The sequence below is a fragment of the Panthera tigris genome, chromosome B4, assembly GCF_018350195.1.
Source record: "Panthera tigris isolate Pti1 chromosome B4, P.tigris_Pti1_mat1.1, whole genome shotgun sequence".
NCBI lineage: Eukaryota > Metazoa > Chordata > Mammalia > Carnivora > Felidae > Panthera > Panthera tigris.
This window is the reverse complement of record NC_056666.1, coordinates 133,668,021-133,686,310: the sequence shown is the minus strand read 5'-3', so window position 1 is coordinate 133,686,310 and position 18,290 is coordinate 133,668,021. Positions and strand designations below refer to the sequence as shown.

Below are 18,290 nucleotides of genomic sequence, written 5' to 3'. Positions count from 1 at the left end.
GCGCGGGCCGCGACAACCGCTGCGTTGACTTCACTTCCGGCCCCGCCCCGCCGGGCTCCCGCGCGGGTCCTCAGCGCGGTTAGCTGGAGTCCGGTCCCGCCAAGCTTGTCCCGGGGCGCGATCGTTCGGCGTTCTGTCACGGTCAGATTGGAGGAAGTTAAGTCTGTGTGGGGTCTGTGCCTGACTTACAGGGCGCGTCAGCGGACTGAGGCCCTGACCCCTGCCGTCCGCGTGACCTTCCAGGTGCCCTGACCGAAACTTTTCATAAGCTGACAGTGTTTTTTAAATCATAGTTGGCAGGATCAGTTTGGTGGGTCACGGACTAACAGTGTTTTTTGTTTGGTTTGGTTTGGTTTTTTTAAGCCTGTAGGGGCACCTGGCTGGCTCAGTAGGGGAGGAGCATGGGACTTTTGATACCAGGGTTGTGAGTTCAAGCCCCTCTTTGGGTGTGGAGATTACTAAAATAAATAAACTTTATTTAAAAAAAAAAGAAGAAGAAGAAACCTACAGTGTCTGCAGTTCATTAGGGCAGAGTTCATACCAGTTTTGTGCAGGGTCCACACAGCCAAACCGAAGGGGTAAGGGTGGGCTGTCCACTGACGGGCACCCGGATTAGGGACGGCAGGCAAGAGGCACGGTGGGCTGAGCCGGGAACAGGAAGCAGGCACAACGGTGGAGAGCAGACATTAAAAGAACCGCACACGTGGGGATAAAGATACAAGCTCTGGGAAGGGCCCACAGAAAGAAACAAGGGACCTCCTTTAGCCAGGGACGGGCTGAGCTGGAACAGTTCCCCCGAGCTAGCAAGGCAGAGAAGGATTTCACCTGCTCAGCGTCCTGGCCTCAAAACTGTACCTCTCTCCAGCTCCATGTGAGGTGAGGCTGCCTCTTGGAGCACTTGGATCACACCGGTACCAAACATGGACTTTCTCTGCACTTCTGGCCCCGTGGATGGCCTGCGAGTGGCATTTTCTGGGTACAACTGAGGCATCCAGCTGGAGCTCCTTACATGTTAGCAGAACACATCCCACCCACTGTCCCTGAGGAGGCCATCCATTCCTTACCGAAGCAATCCACTATCCTACTGGCAGAGTTATCAGCTCCAGGGAGCCAAGGTAAATTGAGAGTGAAGTGTTTTTTGGAGAGCCCACAGAGACATGTGAGTGTATCATTTTATTTCCTGATTCCACTTCAACAATAGAGTGAACGGCTACAATTGTCATCCATTTCTCCAACAATTCTGCCCTGACTTTTTCTTCTCCAGGTCACAGTTCTCTCCGTTTCTGGGCCTTCGAGTCATGAGGATCAGTCTCTGATGTGGGACAGGGATACAGCCACCCCTCCCAGGCAACTGGCAGCAAAACATGAGAGGAGAACAGCAGAAAGGTGGAGCCAACCGTGGGAGAACCACACTTCTAGAGCCCAAAAAGGGCAAAAACAGTCACACAAGAACAGAAGAGCTCTTAAGAATAGTGGGCTGGATTCTAAAACTGGGACCCAAACACCTGGGTAGGTAGTTGCTATTCAACAGGGAACATTCCATGCACAAGGGAAAGAGGAGAAAAGAGGAGAGAAAAAAAGGAGGAGAAAGAAGAAAGCCAAGGAGGTAGCCAGTGGGGGTGGGGAGGAAGTACCACCAAACAACACACAGACTGAAGTGTCTCTGGAGCACCACAACCACCCCCAAAGGGCCTCTAGTTACTGCCCACAGCCCCAGGCTTTCTCGGGGACATGTCAGTCACACAGCACCCCCCATGTTGGGCTGAGGGAAGCACCCGTATCTGGGTTTGGGCAACTTTCTCCAAAGCTTTTGGGGAAGGACTAGCTCCTTCCTGAGTTTGGTGATACAGCTTTGGAGATAAACAGGGGTCAAATCCTGATGCTATTACTGTGTGATCCTGGGCATGTCATGTAACCTCTCTGGTCTAAGTTATAGCTATATTAACATCCCTGGCTTCTGTGGGGACTAGACACAATACATGTAACGTGCCTGGCCCTTGGTGGGAACTTAGAACAGAGTACGTCATTGTCGTTGCTATCACTATTAATTATTCTCACTGACCCACATGCTTTAAAGTACAGGGCTGTAGACAGCGCACCCCTCTGAAGCATGATGCCACAGCCTCCCATAGCCTGGATGACCTTGCCCAGGCCAAGCTCCCAGATGCAGGAAAGGATACAGCATGTCCAGGGGCGGCTCGGCTGAGGAGGTGCTAGGGGAGAGGCCCTCCAAGGAGACGTGCAAGGTCTGGGCCGTGCTCTCATCAGCCAGGAGGCCCATGCTCTGGACCTGGAGCAAGAAGAGGGCAGGGGAGACAGGCCTTCTCAGTGCCTACTCCATCAGATCCTCTCTACCCTCCACCCTCTGTACTCCTGACCTCCCTCTAGCTGCTGTGGCCAGAGGGCTCATCCTCCACAAAGAAGATGGCGTGGAGGGTCGAGCCTTACAGAGGCTCCGTGGCACCCCCTTCCAACCCACCTGCAGGAAGAAGCCACGCAGAGCCTGGAGTGTGTTATTCGACAGGGTAGAGAGGTCAGCCAAAGCTGCGCCTTGCAGAACATGACCCACCTCCTCACGAGAAAGGACACTGCTGCTCTGGAACCGCACAAACTAGGCCAGGGAGAGAAGCCGCAAACACACAGTGATTTGGTATCTCCTTCATTCACAGACATTTCCCGTGTCCCTGCTGTGATTGGCACTGGGCTGGGGGCACATATCTGAAGCCCACAGAACCCTGCCTTCAGGAGCTCAGAGTTGGTGGGTCCAGGAGAAGTGGAATAAATGAGGCAGAGTATGAAACCCTGAGAGGGTTGGTCCTGCTGACCTCTTCAGTACCCTTCCCCTCACCCCTTGGCCTTGTACCTCACACTCACGGTCAAAATGGACTATGGTGGTTACCCAAACACACTGCCAGGTGCTCGTACCCCTGCTATTTTCACTTCACTACTTGGAATACTTTTCCTCCTCTTTGCCTAATAATCCTTCAAGCCTCAGCTAAAATGTTACCTTCCTGCTGAATGTTCTTTCATTTTATTAAAGAAATACAGGCATTAATTGAGTGCTTACTACACTCTTACTCACCTCTCCCTCCCAGCTCTGGCAGAAATAATTACAGTGGACCCTTACACCACACGAGAGTGAAATGCATGGGTCCACTTATACACAGATTATTTTCGATAAATACTGTACTGTACTTATGATTTTCTTAATAGCATTTTCTTTTTCTAGTTTATTGTAAGAATACGGTATTCAGTACATATAACATACAAAATATGTGTTTACTGACTGTTTATGTTATCAGTAAGGCTTCCAGTCAACAGTGGGCTATTAGTAGCTAGTTTTGGGGGAGTCAAAAGTTATATTCGGATTTCCAACTGCTCAGGGACCAACATAACCCCCACATTATTCAAGGGTCAACTGTACTCTTCTCTGTGTTCCCACACCAACCACTGATTTATTGATTGATCTGCATTACTATCATTCACAGGCTCACTGCTTTGTTGTTTATTCAGTGGGCACTTACCACAAGCTAGGTTCTTAGCATATCTTCTACTCTGCCACTAATAACGTCATGTTTTAACTATTAGTTTCCTGTCTATCTCCTTCTCAGGACTGAGAGACCCTTAAAGGGCAGAGCATTTGGCTCAGTAACACCTTTGGTCCCTAGCATAGGATCTGGGTGCGGCAGGTAGGCCCCAGCCAATGATTCATGATTCATATGCAAATAAATTAGGAGTATCTGGGTCTTTTGGGGTGAGAAGATGTGGGTGTTTAGAGGAATTCTCTGAGCAGGCCTCTTGTAGGGTGAAGACCCACCCAGCCCCTCTACCTTCTACCCTTCTACCTGGTCTCCTCAGGACCACCCAGCTCATCACATTCTTCAGACCACAAGACCATCCATTAAGTACTTACCAGGGTCATGAGCCTCAAGATCTCAGGTCTGAGGAAGGAACTCTCTCCAGCATCCAGGAGGGTAAACAGCAAAAACCGATTCCAGGGCTGGGAGACCACATGGAATGCTACAGGAAACACCAGTCACTCTAGGCTGTTACTGCTACTTTTCCATAGACCATGGAGCATTGCTGAAGAGGACTTTCTCTGATTGGCTCAAACAGGGGTTGCCCAGCTAGAGGCAGGGCATTGGACAAACTGACCTGAACGCAGGAAGTTTCTTTCTTCCCTGGGCTTCTATCCACCTATGCTACCTGGCCCAGGGAAACCACATATCCCACTATTGTGGGAAGCAGGCATAGGAAGGGCTCTGCCATTTAAGAGCTTTTGACCTTGGTTGGGCAGGTTCCTTGATCTCTCTGAACTACAATGTCCTCATCTGTATAATGGGCATGGCAATGCCCTTGTAGTATTATGAAAAGAATTAAACAAAATGAGTGTGAGTCAAAGAACAGAGGTTGGAAGTCTGGGACAGGAGGGTGGCAGGGGCTGGCTGCCCCTATGAGAACATCAGGAAATAGGGAGGGTTTCTACCGATGTCTGGGCTCCGGGCATGCAGGTAATCAAGCAAGGCTTCCAGGCAGGCAACACAGGCATAGGACAACAGAGGGTCCTTCTGCAAACAAACAAACAAAACCCCACAGAAGTTAATGTCAGGTTTTGCTACCAATGAGTTTTGGTGTCAATCAAGAAAAAAACATCTGGTTTTCAGAATAATTTGGATTTCAGAATTTCAGATATGGGATTGTAGCCCTGTAGATAATCAAGGAATGTTCGTTGGTTTCATGTCTAACACACACACAGAGCAGAGCACAGTGCTTATACTGATGATTCACCTATGTTCTACCTACATTCAAGAGGCTGTTTCAGAAAAGGAGATAAGCCCTGGGCCCCATTAAGAGATTCATAGATTACAGACTCTGTAAGAACCTCACAGTTTATCTACGCCAGTAAGTTTCAACCCTTTTTTAAAGCAGAACTTTTCATCAAACAAAATTTTATGCTCTAATAAGCATGCCAAAAGATCTCATTGTCATCAGTCATTAGGGAAATGCAAATGAAAACTACCACTACACACCCACCAACAGCTAAAATTAAAAAGACTGACGATACCATGTGGGTTAGAATGTAGAGCAACTAGAACTCTCATATAGTTCTGGTGGGAAAGTAAACGATGCAACCATTTGGAAAACAATTTGATGGTTTCTTATAAAGTAAATATGTACTTACCATATGTGCTAGGCGGAATTTTAAGATGGTCCCATGACCTTTGCTCCCAGATGTTATTCCTGTGATTATGTTACATTATAGGGCAAAATGAGATTGTTGGGGCCTTGAAAAACCATTTTCTCTGGCTGGTGGCAGAAGAACCAGAGAGCCTGGAGATGTGAGAAGGACTCAGCACGCATTGCTGCTTTGAAGATAGAGGGGCCCAGTGAGAAAGAATGCGGGCAAAGAGCTAGAAGAGGCCCCTGCAGAAGAAGTGGATTCTTCCCAGATTCCCGAGGTAAGCACCCAGTCTGGCCAACACCTTGATTTCAGCCTTGTGAGACTCTAAGCAAAGAACTTGCTCAAACCCACTCAGACTTCTGATATAGAAAACTGTGAGGTGATAAACGGTGTGGTGTTAAGCCATTAAGTTTGTGATAACTTGTTACACACATTAGAGAACAAATACCTCATTTGACCCAGCAATTCCACTCCTATATAAGAGAAATAAAACCATATGTCCACACAAAGACTTGTACTTCCATATGAAGAACAACTGTATGCATAACAGTCAAAAATCTGGAAGTCCCAAATCAATAGGTTAATAGGTAAATAGCTGTGGTATGGCCATATAATGGATGACTACTCACCAGTAAAAAGAAATGAAGTACTGACACACACACCAATATGAATGAAGTTCAAAAGCATTAAGCTAAGTGACAGAAGCTAGACACACAAGACCACATATTGTATGATTTCACTTCTAGGAATTCTAGAAATGGCAAAACTATAGTGACAGCTGATCAGTATGTACTGAGGGACAGGGATGAGAAGAGATTAACTACCAAGGGGCACCAGAGAACTTTCTAGGGTGATGGAAATGTTCTATATCATGACTGTGGTAGTGTTTATGAAACTATATTTTTGTCAAAACTCATTTGTACACTTAAAATCAATGAATTTTATTGCATGTAAGTTATAAAAAATGATTTTTTTAAATGTAAAAACAAACAAAGCTATGCTGTTTTCATACTGTTCTTTCAAAGGCAGCAATGTGATGGTTAAGAACATAGGACAGACTTGGGTTTGCATCTTTGCTTAGTCACTTACCATCTATGTGACCCTGGCTAAAGTCACTTACTCTTGCTGAATGGGAATTTTAAAATTATCTGAGTTGCTGAGAGGGTTGAAGGAGAAATGGATACAGAGTGCTCAGCCAATGCTTGCCACAGAGTACACACTCAATAAAGGGTGAGAACATCCTCATGAAACGCATAACAGGAGAAATACGCCCTCCCTTTAAAAACCCCTGGGTTTTCTACACAGAACTCCTAAGTCCTGTAAGGAACACAGCTTGAAGTGTTTGAGCTATCCACTTACCTCATTTTACAGCTGAGAAAATGAGGCCCAGAGAGAAAATACTTGACCTGAGGACACCTGCATATATCAGTAGGTGGCAGATCTAGAACCAAACCCTGGGCCTTGTGCCCTTTCTCCTTCTCCAACCGAAACTTAACTCTTAACCAGTGGGCACTTCCAGCCTCTTCCCAGGCACACACATGAGCCAGCATGCCTTGGTTTCCCCACCTGGCAAAGAGCTATGGCCCCAGTGCCACTCTCTGACTCTGTCTCCATATTACCTTAGAAACCCAGCAAGCACCACCTGGATGAGGAGCTGGGACCACTGGGCATTAGGAATGCCAGGTACTACCACTCTGGTAACAATGACCCCTGTTCACAAGATGCACTTCTCGGGACACTGAAAGAACATGGATTTTGTAAACAAAAGGACTTAGGTTTAAAAATTTTTTTTTTAACGTTTATTTATTTCTGAGACAGAGAGAGACAGAGCATGAACGGGGGAGGGTCAGAGACAGACAGACACAGAATCTGAAACAGGCTCCAGGCTCTGAGCGGTCAGCACAGAGCCCGACGCGGGGCTCGAACTCACGGACCGCGAGATCATGACCTGAGCCGAAATCGGCCGCTTAACCGAGCCACCCAGGAGCCCCGAAAAGGACTTAGGTTTAAATCCTGACCTAAAAGTGTGTGAACTTAGGCAGGTTACTTAACATCTCTGGGATTCTGTTTCCTTGTCTATAAAACGGAGATGATAATTTCTACCTTACAGAGGAGTTGTGATGAATAAATAACATATGTCAGGGCACTTGGGTGGCTCAGTCAGTTAAGTGTCTGACTTCAGCTCATGTTGTGATATCATGGTTCTGAGTTCAAGCCCCACATTGGGCTCTGTGGTGACAGCTCAGAGCCTGGAGCCTGCTTCAGATTCTGTGTCTCCCTCTCTCTCTCTGCCCCTCCCCTGCTCACGCTCTCTCTCTCTGCCTCAAAAATAAATAAACATAAAAAATTTTTAAATAAATAAATAATGTAGGTCAAGTGTTTGTGTGGAGTAGGCACTTGATAAATGTCTTCTCTCCTTCCTCCCCACCTCCTACTCTCCTAGAACCCTAACCTGACATATACCTCTGCTCTTGTAGGAATGATACCTGAGGTCAAAGCCTCACATCTTGTAAAACTAACCAGCTCACTGATTTCCAATCTGGTAACAACATTCTACTCCAACCCTAATCACAAAGCCAAGTCTAAGCACAAGGATAATTGTTTCTTCCCTGCTCAGACACAGCCTTACCTCTCCCCAACTCTCCCCAGGGATGTAGCAATTGGATTGGAATCCAGGAGTTCTTGCTGGGTTTCTGCTTGGAGATCCCCAGCCACAAGACACTCTTATTCCTCCCAAGGTGGCCTGCTCTATTGTTAGTCCTGGCCACAAGAAAGGGCCCCCTCCTGTCTTCCTGCAGCTCCACCTGCTGGCCAAGGTCTCCATCTCCAAAGAAACCCAAAACAAACGTACTGTACGTATTCTCTGGAGACAGAGATTTATAGTCCTGTGGCTCCTCTGAGAACTAAAAAGGGAAGTTTGCCCTGGCTTCTCCCTACTCCAATGCCATGCAAGTCCTCCAGTACACAGCCCTCCCCCCCACTGCTATTAACCTGCTCTCTTTGCCCCACGTGACCCAGCATGGTGAACCCTGAACACCGCCTCCATCCTCACTACAACCAACGCTTTTCTGGGCTGTGCTCCATTCCTGGGGGAATGGAGGCTATTCTCATAGGCCCAAATTGCTTAATGCTGAAAGACTCCTTACATTTTGCAGATAGAGAAATCAAGGATCAGTAAGAGGAATTGACTTGCTAAACTCCTTCAGAGTTAGGAGCGGGTCAGGGACTATGATGCAGATCTCTATGATTCTGGCCAGTGCACCTTCCACAGCACTGCACTGAGCTACCTCGGCTCAGACAGCTGAAGACTGCACACTCTGCCCAGCACTCAATCGTTGGTGCTGATGTTGCATGGCTGCTTTGGACCAGAGACGTCAGAGGACTAGCACCCAGTGCCCTAGCTTAGGTCTTACTGTCATTTTTTCCCTCTTGATACTGCTTTTTTTTTTTTTTTAATAACAGCTTTAATGAGATATAATTCATAAACCACAAAATTAATCTTTTTAAAGGTACAGATCAGGGTACCAAGGTGGCTCAGTCTGTTAAGCATCCAACTTTGGATCATGATTTTGCGGTTTGTGGGTTCAAGACCCATGTCAGGCTCTGTGCTGACAGCTCAGAGCCTGCAGCCTGCTTTGGATTCTGTGTCTCCCTCTTTCTCTGCCCCTCCTCTGCTTGCTCACAAACTGTGAGATCAGGACCTGAGCAAGGACCAAGAGTCACACACTTAACTGAGCCACTCAGGCGTCCCTAGATCAGTAGTTTCTAGTATATTCACAGAGTTGTACAGCTATTTAATTCCAGAATATTTTCATCATCCCAAAAAGAAACCCCATACTCATTAATAGTTGCTCCCCATTCCCTGACCCCCAACCCCGGTCCTAGGTAACCACTAATCTACTTTCTGTCTCTATGGATTTGCCTATTCTGGACATTTCATCCAAATGAAATCATGTAATATGTGGTCTTTTACATCTGGCTTCTTTCACTGAGCATGTTTTCAAGGTTCACCTGGATTGTAGCATGTGAGTGCTTCATTACTTTTATGGCCATATAGTATTCAATTGCACGTGTATACAATTTGTTGATCCATTTATCAGCTGGTGAACACTGGGGTTGTTTGTACTTGGAACTATTATGAATAGTACTGCTATGAACATGTGCGTTTAAGTTTTTGTGTAGACACACACTTTCAATCTCCTTGGGCATATACCTGGGAATAGCACTGTTGGGCATACAGAAATTTTATGTTTAGCTTTTTGAAGTACTTCCAGGCTGTTTTCCAAAGTAGCTGCACCATTTTGCATTCCCACCCCCAATTATGTATGAGGACTCCACTTATTCCACATTCTTGCCAACATTTGATATAATCTGTCGTTTTCATTTTAGCTATCTCAGTGGGTGTGACATGGGCCTCGGTGTCATTTACTTGGGTAACTGTAACAATCTCTTGCTCAACAGTCCACTTGCCTTCAGGCTTTCTCCTCCCACCCCTCTTTCCTACTGTGGTTGCCAGTGACCTTTCAAAAACTCAGTCTGATAGAAGCCCTTCATGGCTCCCCACAGCACCTCTTGGCCTGGCACGTAAGGTACTGACTAGTCTGGCCCCCGCCCAGCTCCTCAGTGTCATCTTCTACTTCTTGCCACCCCTCAACCTCTCCCTCCCCCGTGCACTTCCATATTATGCACTTTTTTTTTAAAGCTTTTCTTTTTTTTTTTTTTTTAATTTTTTTTAATGTTTATTTATTTTTGAGACAGAGAGAGACACAGCATGAACAGGGGAGGGTCTGAGAGAGAGGGAGACACAGAATCTGAAACAGGCTCCGGGCTCCGAGCCGTCAGCACAGAGCCCGATGCGGGGCTCGAACCCACGGACCGCGAGATCATGACCTGGGCCGAAGTCGGACACTCAACTGACTGAGCCACCCAGGCGCCCCCATATTATGCACTTTTGCTCATGCTGTCCTCCCTGCCTGGAATGCCCTTCCCTCTACCTCTGCCTAGACACTGTTCAAGGCTGAATTCAAATGTCACCTTTTCTGTGAGGCCTTCTCTGACTGCAACCCCCACAAGCAGCAAAAGTTTTTGCCTAAAAGAAATTCGTAGTTTTACAAGAGGACAGAAATTCAGACCACTGACCATATAATAAAATATGATAAATACAATCCTCATTACAGGACTGAATAAACCACTCTGGGAGCTCAGGAGAGAGAGAGAGAGACCTCCTCTATTCTTGGATTGCTGTGGGATTAATATTTGCTGAATGTATGAATAATTGAACAAATAAAGAACCATTTTTAAATGACAAAACTATGGAAGGTCTGAAGAAGGCTTAGCTCCAGCCCTGAGGGAAGGACACAGAAACAAAATGATTCTTCCATATACTTCCTTGGATTAAGGGCAGTGACAGAAAGGTCACTATGGCTTAAGGCAGGAGGCCAGGGAATTTCTCAGGAGTGTGTCAGTGAGAGAAAGGAGAAAGGGGCTCCTTGGTCCTGTTCATCAGGCAGTAACAGGGACAGTGACTGTGAGGCTGAGAGGCTCCTCACCACACTTTCCTACAACAAGCACAGGCCCAGTAGCCTCTCATGAAGAATTCATGAGTTATTCCAGTTGGTTCCCCTTCCCAGGGACTGCTGAGGACAGTCCAAAACTTCCAGAGAGACAAATACTATATTATTGTACTTAAATGAGCTACCTAGAAGAATCAAATAGTTGAATAGAGACAGAAAGTAGAATGGTGACTGTCAAGGGCTGGGGAGAGGGGACAATGGAGAATTACTGTTTATTGTGGACAGAGTTTTAGTTCGACAAGATAGATGAAAAAGTTTTGCACATGGAAGGTGGTAGTGTTTGTACAACAATGTAAATGTACTCACTGCCACAGAATTGCAACTTAAAAATGATTAATTTTGTGATGTTAATTTTACCATGATTTAAAAAACAAAACAAAACCAAAAAAAAAAAACCCACCAGAGCCTCAGGAGAGTGTCGCAGCCCTGGGCCCTGGGCAGGGAAAGTGAATGGTGATGGTGCTAAAGGAAGTCACTGATCCCTTAGTGGTTAAGCCACTAGTTTAAGGAAGGTTTCCATCACTCAAGGCCTGGTTCAAATGTAACCTCTTCTGTAGAGATTTTCTTGATTCAAATAATAGGTCATTTTGGCATTAATTGTAATTGTGCTTCCTACAATCTGAGTACTTAATGTCATATTCATTTCTGTGTCCTCATTCATTCATTCATTCAACAAACACTGGATGCCAATTTAGTGCCAGGTTTCATGCTGGATATAGAGTATAAGGGAATAATTTTTTCCCTGTGTTCTGAATGTTAAAATAGGAACTTCAGCCCTTTCAGAAACATTGAAGAGAAAGCATTTGCCCTTCCTCCCACATTTAACTGGCTCCTCCTCACCCAAGGACAGATTAATCTAATAGGTAAGATACTAGCTTAACATGTACTATGCCATCAAGACAGGATCAAGGTATTAAAGGTCATGCTCTCATGAACTTAAACTCTTAAGGTCTTGGCCAGCTGGCTAAGTGTCCACAATGCAAACATAATTTCCCTGCATATAGGCTCCTGGTCTGGCCTGGGGGAAAGGCGGTGGTTTAAAAGCTCTTTTTGAATAGATATGATAAAGCAAGTATAGTAAAATGTTAATAAAATCTAGGTGGTGTGTGTATGAATGTTCACTGTAAAATTCTTTAATCTCTGCTGTATTTGAAAAAGTAGAGACAAAAAAAAAAAAAAAAAAAAAAAAGCCCAGTATGACCTGAAGTCCCAGCTACACTCTACTACAGTGTTTACCAGAAACAAAGCTGATGTTTTGGTTCTCATCTGATTCCTGATTTCTCATCTGGTTTTGAACCCACAAGGGGAACAAGACACAAAGATTAGTCAGACACAGTTCCTACCTTTGAGGAGCTCACAGTCTCGGGAAGACTGATAGGAAAACGGGAAGTTACAACAGAGACAGCTAAAGGTACAGAGCCTTGTGCAGAGATGTGCTGGCAGGACAAATCTCGGCAACCACAGAGCCAGCAACTTCTATCTCCTGACATTTCTCAACTTTCCCCATACTGTGCCCAGGCTCAGTGGGGATCAGTCCTTGAACATGATCTCCCACAATCAACAGCCGTATCATACATGTGCAGTCATCATCTGGACACCAAGTAGTGTCTACTCAAATGAAGGCCCGCATCCCACCCCAGGAAGTCTCTGCAACTCCCCTCACTCATTTGCTGGCTCCCTCCCCAACCTCCCTCCTCTTGTCTTATGAATGACTTCCCCTCAGATCAGACCATAAGGATCTCTCTTAGACAAGCTCCAAAGGGCAAGAAGAGAGAATCCAAGTCTAACAAAAACAGCATAAACATCCAGGGCTTCCGTAACTCTACAGTGACCAGCTCATATTTGAAAATAATACACAATAGGGGTGCCTGGGTGGCTCAGTCGGTTAAGTGCCCGACTTCGGTTCAGGTTATGATCTTGCAGTTCGTGAGTTTGAGCCCTGCATTGGGCTCTGTGCTGACAGCTCAGAGCCTGAAGCCTGCTTCGGATTCTGTTTCCCCCTCTTTCTGCCCCTCCCTGGCTCACGCTCTGTCTCTCTCTCTCTCTCAAAAATAAATAAACATTAAAAAAAAATTTTTTTTAAGAAAATAAAATAATACACAATAAGCCTCTTAAAAGAAAAGAAAGTTCTGGGGAATCAAGGGTTGGAAACAGGCCACAAGGCCAGGAACAGGGAATGAGTCCATATCAGAGAACAAAATGGTGCTGCCATCAAGATCAATCCTGTTTCTGATGCCCCCCTGCCCGTAGGGATGTAGGACAAATCACTTGGTCTTTTCAGCTCAGCTCAAGCATCCCTACCAGGAAACCTTCTCTGACAGCCAGCTTTGCACTAACCCTATACTAGGCTATCAGTTACACCCTGTACCCCACAATGCAGTGTGTCCCTTTAGCCCAGAACTGACCACATTGTGTTATCACTTCTTGTCTACACAGCAGTTCCCCACCAAATGTTAACTCCTCAAAGGCAGGCATCTAACATACCTCCATGCCCCACCACCCTTCACAGTATGTGATGGCTGGATAAACAATGATCTCCATGGCACAAAAACAGACACTCAGATCAATGGAACAGAATAAAGAACCCAGAAATGGACCCACAAATGTATGGCCAACTAATCTTTGTCAAAGCAGCAAAGAATAATAGCCAATGGAATAAAGACAGTCTCTTCAGCAAGTGGTGTTGGGAAAACTGGACAGCGACATGCAGAAGAATGAACCTGGACCACCTTTTTACACCATACACAAAAATAAACTCAAAATGGATGAAAGACATAAATGTAAGACAGGAAGCCATCAAAATCCTCAAGGAGAAGGCAGGCAAAAACCTCTTTGATCTTGGCCGCAGCAACTTCTAACTCAACAAGTCTCCAGAGGCAAGGGAAACAAAAGCAAAAATGAACTACTGGGACCTCATCAAAATAAAAAGCTTCTGCACAGCGAAGGAAACAATCAACAAAACTAAAAGGCAACTGATGGGATGGGAGAAGATATTTGCAAATGATATATCAGATAAAGGGTTAGTATCCAAAATCTATAAAGAATTTATCAAACTCAACACTCAAAAAACAAATAATCCAGTGAAGAAATGGGCAAAAGACATGAATAGACACTTCTCCAAAGAAGACATCCAGATGGCCAACTGGCACATGAAAAAATGCTCCACATCACTCATCATCAGGGAAATACAAATCAAAACCACCGTGAGATACCACCTTACACCTGTCAGAATGGCTAACATGAACAACTTGGGGAACAACAGATGTTGGCGAGGATGCGGAGAAAGAGGATTTCTTTTGCATTGCTGGTGGGAATGCAAGCTGGTGCAGTCACTCTGGAAACCAGTACGGAGGTTCCTCAAAAACCTAAAAATAGACCTACCCTACGACCCAGCAATTGCACTACTAGGCATTTATCCACGGGATACAGGGGTGCTGTTTTGAAGGGACACACGCACCCCAATGTTTATAGCAGCACTATCAACAATAGCCAAAGTATGGAAAGAGCCCAAATGTCCATCAATGGATGAATGGATAAAGAAGATGTGTCTATACACACACGCACACACACACACTGGAGTATCACTCGGCTATCAAAAAGAATGAAATCTTGCCATTTGCAACTACGTGGATGGAACTAGAGGGTATTATGCTAAGCGAAATTAGAGAAAGACAAATATCATACGACTTCACTCATGAGTACTTCAAGACACAGAACTGATAAACATAAAGGAAGGGAAACAAAAATAATATAAAAACAGGAAGGGGGACAAAACATAAGAGACTCTTTAATATGGAGAACAGAGGGTTACTGGAGGGATTGTGGGAGGGGGGATGGGCTCAATGGGTAAGGGGCATTAAGGAATCTACTCCTGAAATCATTGTTGCACTATACGCTAACTAATTTCGATGTAAATTAAAATACATACAATAATAATAATACAATACAATATAATACAATACAATACAATACAATACAACACAATACAATACAATGATCTCCAAAAGTCCTCTAAGCTGTGAAACATAAAGCCCTCTGGGGTACACATCTACTGTTTTGGCTTACACAAAATTCGCTCCTCCTTTTTCTGCAAACAGTTTTCTTTTGTGGAACTATCCCTCTTTCATATTCTGTCTACAAGGGTAATAGAGAGCTGACCGCATGGCCCCAGACTCCGGGAGAGGGCACTGACTCAAGCCACATCAGCCAGAGCATCCCATGGCCCAGCCACAGTGATTGGCACATTACCCAAGCCAGACTAATGAGACTCAGTTCTGAGGACTGCTGGGAAACAGAAAGTCTCTTGCTGCTGGAAGGATATAAGCCAGGTGCTGCTGTTGGTCATTCTACCATCCCATGAGAATAAAGCTAATAGAGAAAAATGCAGAACCAAGACATGGAGACAGAGCTCTGATGACACTATCTGGGCCTCTGGGATCCAACTGTGCCTGAAGCCAGTAATGACCCCTGACCTTCTCAGTTATGAGCCATTTTGTGTTTCATTTCTGTCACTATAACTTTAAAAGTCCCAATCAATCCACCCTCTAATCCTAGAGGAAATACCAGGTCCTTGACAGGCAGCCACTCCTCCCTACTGTTGTTCTGGGAGAAGCAGACTCCACTGCCAGGGTCCCACTGGGCAAGGGCCTTACCTGCACCAAGAGGTTCTGCAGTCCGATGACCAGGGACAACACTTGTGATGTTCCCAGCGGAGCGAGGGCAGTGTCCTCAGGGGCCAGTGGTGGCTGGGCCCCTGAGGGCACCAGGGCCACAAGGGCAGAGGAGAAGCTTTGTTGCAGGGCTGTCCGCAAGAAGCATAAGATGGCAGCTGAAAGCAAGAAACTCCTTCCAGTCAGTTCCCGCCTCTTTCCCTACCTTCCACCTAGCTCTGTCACAGTGGGGAGACAGTGTAGATAATAATGGGGTGACCATCAGCTAGTCTGGGAGGGGTGGTCCCATCTCACAGTCTAAGGGAAAAGCTCATCTCCTACTCGAGGATCCTGGGGCCATACCTGAGAGCAGTGCAGCCTTTTTCTTCGGAAAGCTGAGGACCTTCAATACTTGGTCCAGTTCCACGGACAGTGTCTGGTGAACCTGGCAGGGTAGGGGGTGAAGGGGTGACTCCCACATTCTGGCAGCTTGAGCAGATGATAACCTGTCCCAATATCTCTTCTATGCACCCACACATACCCACTGCATCAAGAGGGACAAAGGAGGCCACACAGTCTTGTGAGCCCACCAGTCCTAGACTCAGGAGTGTAAGGAGGTGAATTAAGCCTGTACACAGAGAACACTTCTTCCCCCAAATCTCCTCCATCGTCAAGGAACTCCTCCAGAAGGAAGCCTGCCCGGCCTCATCTGTGATTCAGTCTCCATCTCAGCCCACCATCCAACCAACTTAGATCTAGAGTCAGACAGCCCAGAATCAAAATCCTGGCTCTGCTACTAGCTAGCCTGTGGCCAAAGGGAAGTCACTGCACCTCTCCCAGCCTGCCTCACTTTCTTCATGTATGAAATGGGAATATGCCACTTGCTTTCACTCCCTCCAGAACTATTGTGAAGAATGGCTGAGGATCAGCATTGGTGAAGGTGCTCTTTAAAATTAAAGCAACGTCCAAACTGACGGGTTAGCTGGAATGGTAGGTTCAAAGCTGAGTCTGGCTCTGCTCTCCTCACCCATCACACATGCTGCTTCGAGGCAGGAATTACTTCTCTATTTGGATGCATCACAGTTTGACACAAAGCAGTTCCTCAAAAATACTTGTTGGCTGGTGGATCAGCAGGTTCTGGGCAGAAGAACCAACTTGTACAAAGGTATTGAAATAACATACCAATGTAAAGTGTAATAGAGGAAACTGTGTGGGAGTTATTTGGGAACTCTGTGCTATCTACTTTTCAGTACACCTAAAACTCTCTTAGAAATAAAGGCTATTAACAATGAATCAATCAATCAGAAACAAACTATCAATGGTATGAAGATGTGAAAAAGCAGAGCTGACCTGCAGAAGAGCCAACAGTTGGTCGAAGGACAGAGAAGGAGGGTGGAATGGCAGTAAGTTAGGCTGCCGAGGGGCCAGGTGAGCAAGGTCTCAGTGGCCATGTGGAGAACAGAAAGGCTGCTGGAGGAGTGTGGGCTCTGGAGGGCAGACAGACTGGCTGCAGGGACAGATATATGGAGGAGGGGACAGGCCAGGGGCCAGGAGACTGAAGAGGCCACATTAGTGGTACGGACAAACCATCAGGCCTGAGCTAAGGCAGTGGGAAGGACTTAGAGAGGAGGTGGTTAGTAGGTAATTGGCTGGGTGTGAGCTGAGGACCAGGGCAGAGCCAGGCACACGGTGTAGGCTACCACCCAGGGAAGTGAGTGCAGGGGTAAGGGTGGGCCCAAGAAAGGGAGAAAAGGTTCCTGTCCTAACTCAACGCCATGGACAACAACCAGAAGACCAGTTATAGAATAGATCTATCAGAGCTTGCTGCTACCTTAGAGGCCAAACTAAAAATGGCTTCAGGGGCTCCTGGGTGGCTCAGTCAGTTAAGCATCTGACTCCTGATTTCAGCCCAGATCATGATCTCATGGTTCATGAGTTCAAGCCCTGTATGGTGCTCCATGCTGACAGTGCAGAACCTGCTTGGAATTCAGTCTCCCTCTCTCTCTGTCCCTCCCCGTTTGCTTTCTCTCTCTCTCTCTCAAAATAAATAAACATTAAAAAATTAAAAAAAAAAATAAAATAAAAATGGCTTCATAAATGAGTGTGTGCCTGGCACTAGACTGGCACAGGGCTAGGCACAGTGAGAAGATACATCAAGGCTAGAAGATGTTTCTACCCATAAGGAGCAGCCAGGCTTAGAGAGGAGACACCAGAATGTGGAGCAGCCCTCAAAGGAGCCCATTCAGGGCACTATGATGACAAGGTCCTATATAGGGGGGGCAGGTAGGGACTGAGAGGAAGGGAGGTGATCTGTTGGTGTGTCCACTGCTCCCCTGTTCCCTGCATTACCTTCTCCAAAAATCACAACAGCTTATACATGTCTGGCATTTCACAGCTTACCATCCAGTACTACAAGGCCACAGGCTGGCTTCTGCCTTCCTGTCCGATCTGACAGTCACTCTCTACATTCTAATCACACAGTCACTCACCAGTCTCCAAACATGTACACTATGTCCTAAATTTGTGCGGCTTCCCGTCTTTGCTCATACTGCTCTCTTTACCTTGAATGCCTTTCCCCGCTATCTTTGCCTGGTACAGTTGTACTTACTTTTCAAGGCTTTGCTTAAAGAGTACAATATAAGTTTCCGAAGTGTGGGGTACATGCTGTATTTACGTCCTATTCCTCTGTGCCTAGAACACAGCCTGGCAGGTAGGTGATCCATGTGTGATAAATTAATGTAAACCAACCTGACAACCCTGGTTTTTTCCCCATTTTGCAGGCAAGGAAACTGAAGCTCAGAGATGTAAATTTTTTTTTTTAACCTTTTATTTATTTTTGAGACAGAGACAGAGCATGAACGGGGGAGGGGCAGAGAGAGAGGGAGA

The 18,290-nt window shown here is 46.0% G+C and overlaps 1 protein-coding gene and 1 long non-coding RNA gene across 4 annotated transcripts in view; one reads left to right on the top strand and one right to left on the bottom strand.

Annotated features, from left to right (window-relative positions):
* Nucleotides 1-89: 89 nt before the first annotated feature.
* LOC122240481 lies at nt 90-5,454 on the top strand. The gene is made up of 3 exons (XR_006220271.1): nt 90-1,159; nt 1,265-1,509; nt 5,264-5,454. It is a non-coding gene; the product is annotated as an uncharacterized LOC122240481 (long non-coding RNA).
* MEI1 (meiotic double-stranded break formation protein 1) overlaps nt 1,159-18,290 on the bottom strand; it is a 78,983-nt gene continuing 61,851 nt past the window's right edge. For all 3 annotated transcript variants that reach the window (XM_042993387.1, XM_042993389.1, XM_042993388.1), the window contains 7 exons: nt 15,768-15,849; nt 15,408-15,583; nt 4,487-4,568; nt 3,914-4,020; nt 2,480-2,611; nt 2,181-2,290; nt 1,159-1,351 (listed from right to left, as the gene is read on the bottom strand). In XM_042993387.1, the coding sequence (XP_042849321.1) occupies nt 1,306-1,351; nt 2,181-2,290; nt 2,480-2,611; nt 3,914-4,020; nt 4,487-4,568; nt 15,408-15,583; nt 15,768-15,849 (735 nt within the window). In that variant the 3' untranslated portion in view covers nt 1,159-1,305. The remainder of the gene's footprint in view (nt 1,352-2,180; nt 2,291-2,479; nt 2,612-3,913; nt 4,021-4,486; nt 4,569-15,407; nt 15,584-15,767; nt 15,850-18,290) is intronic.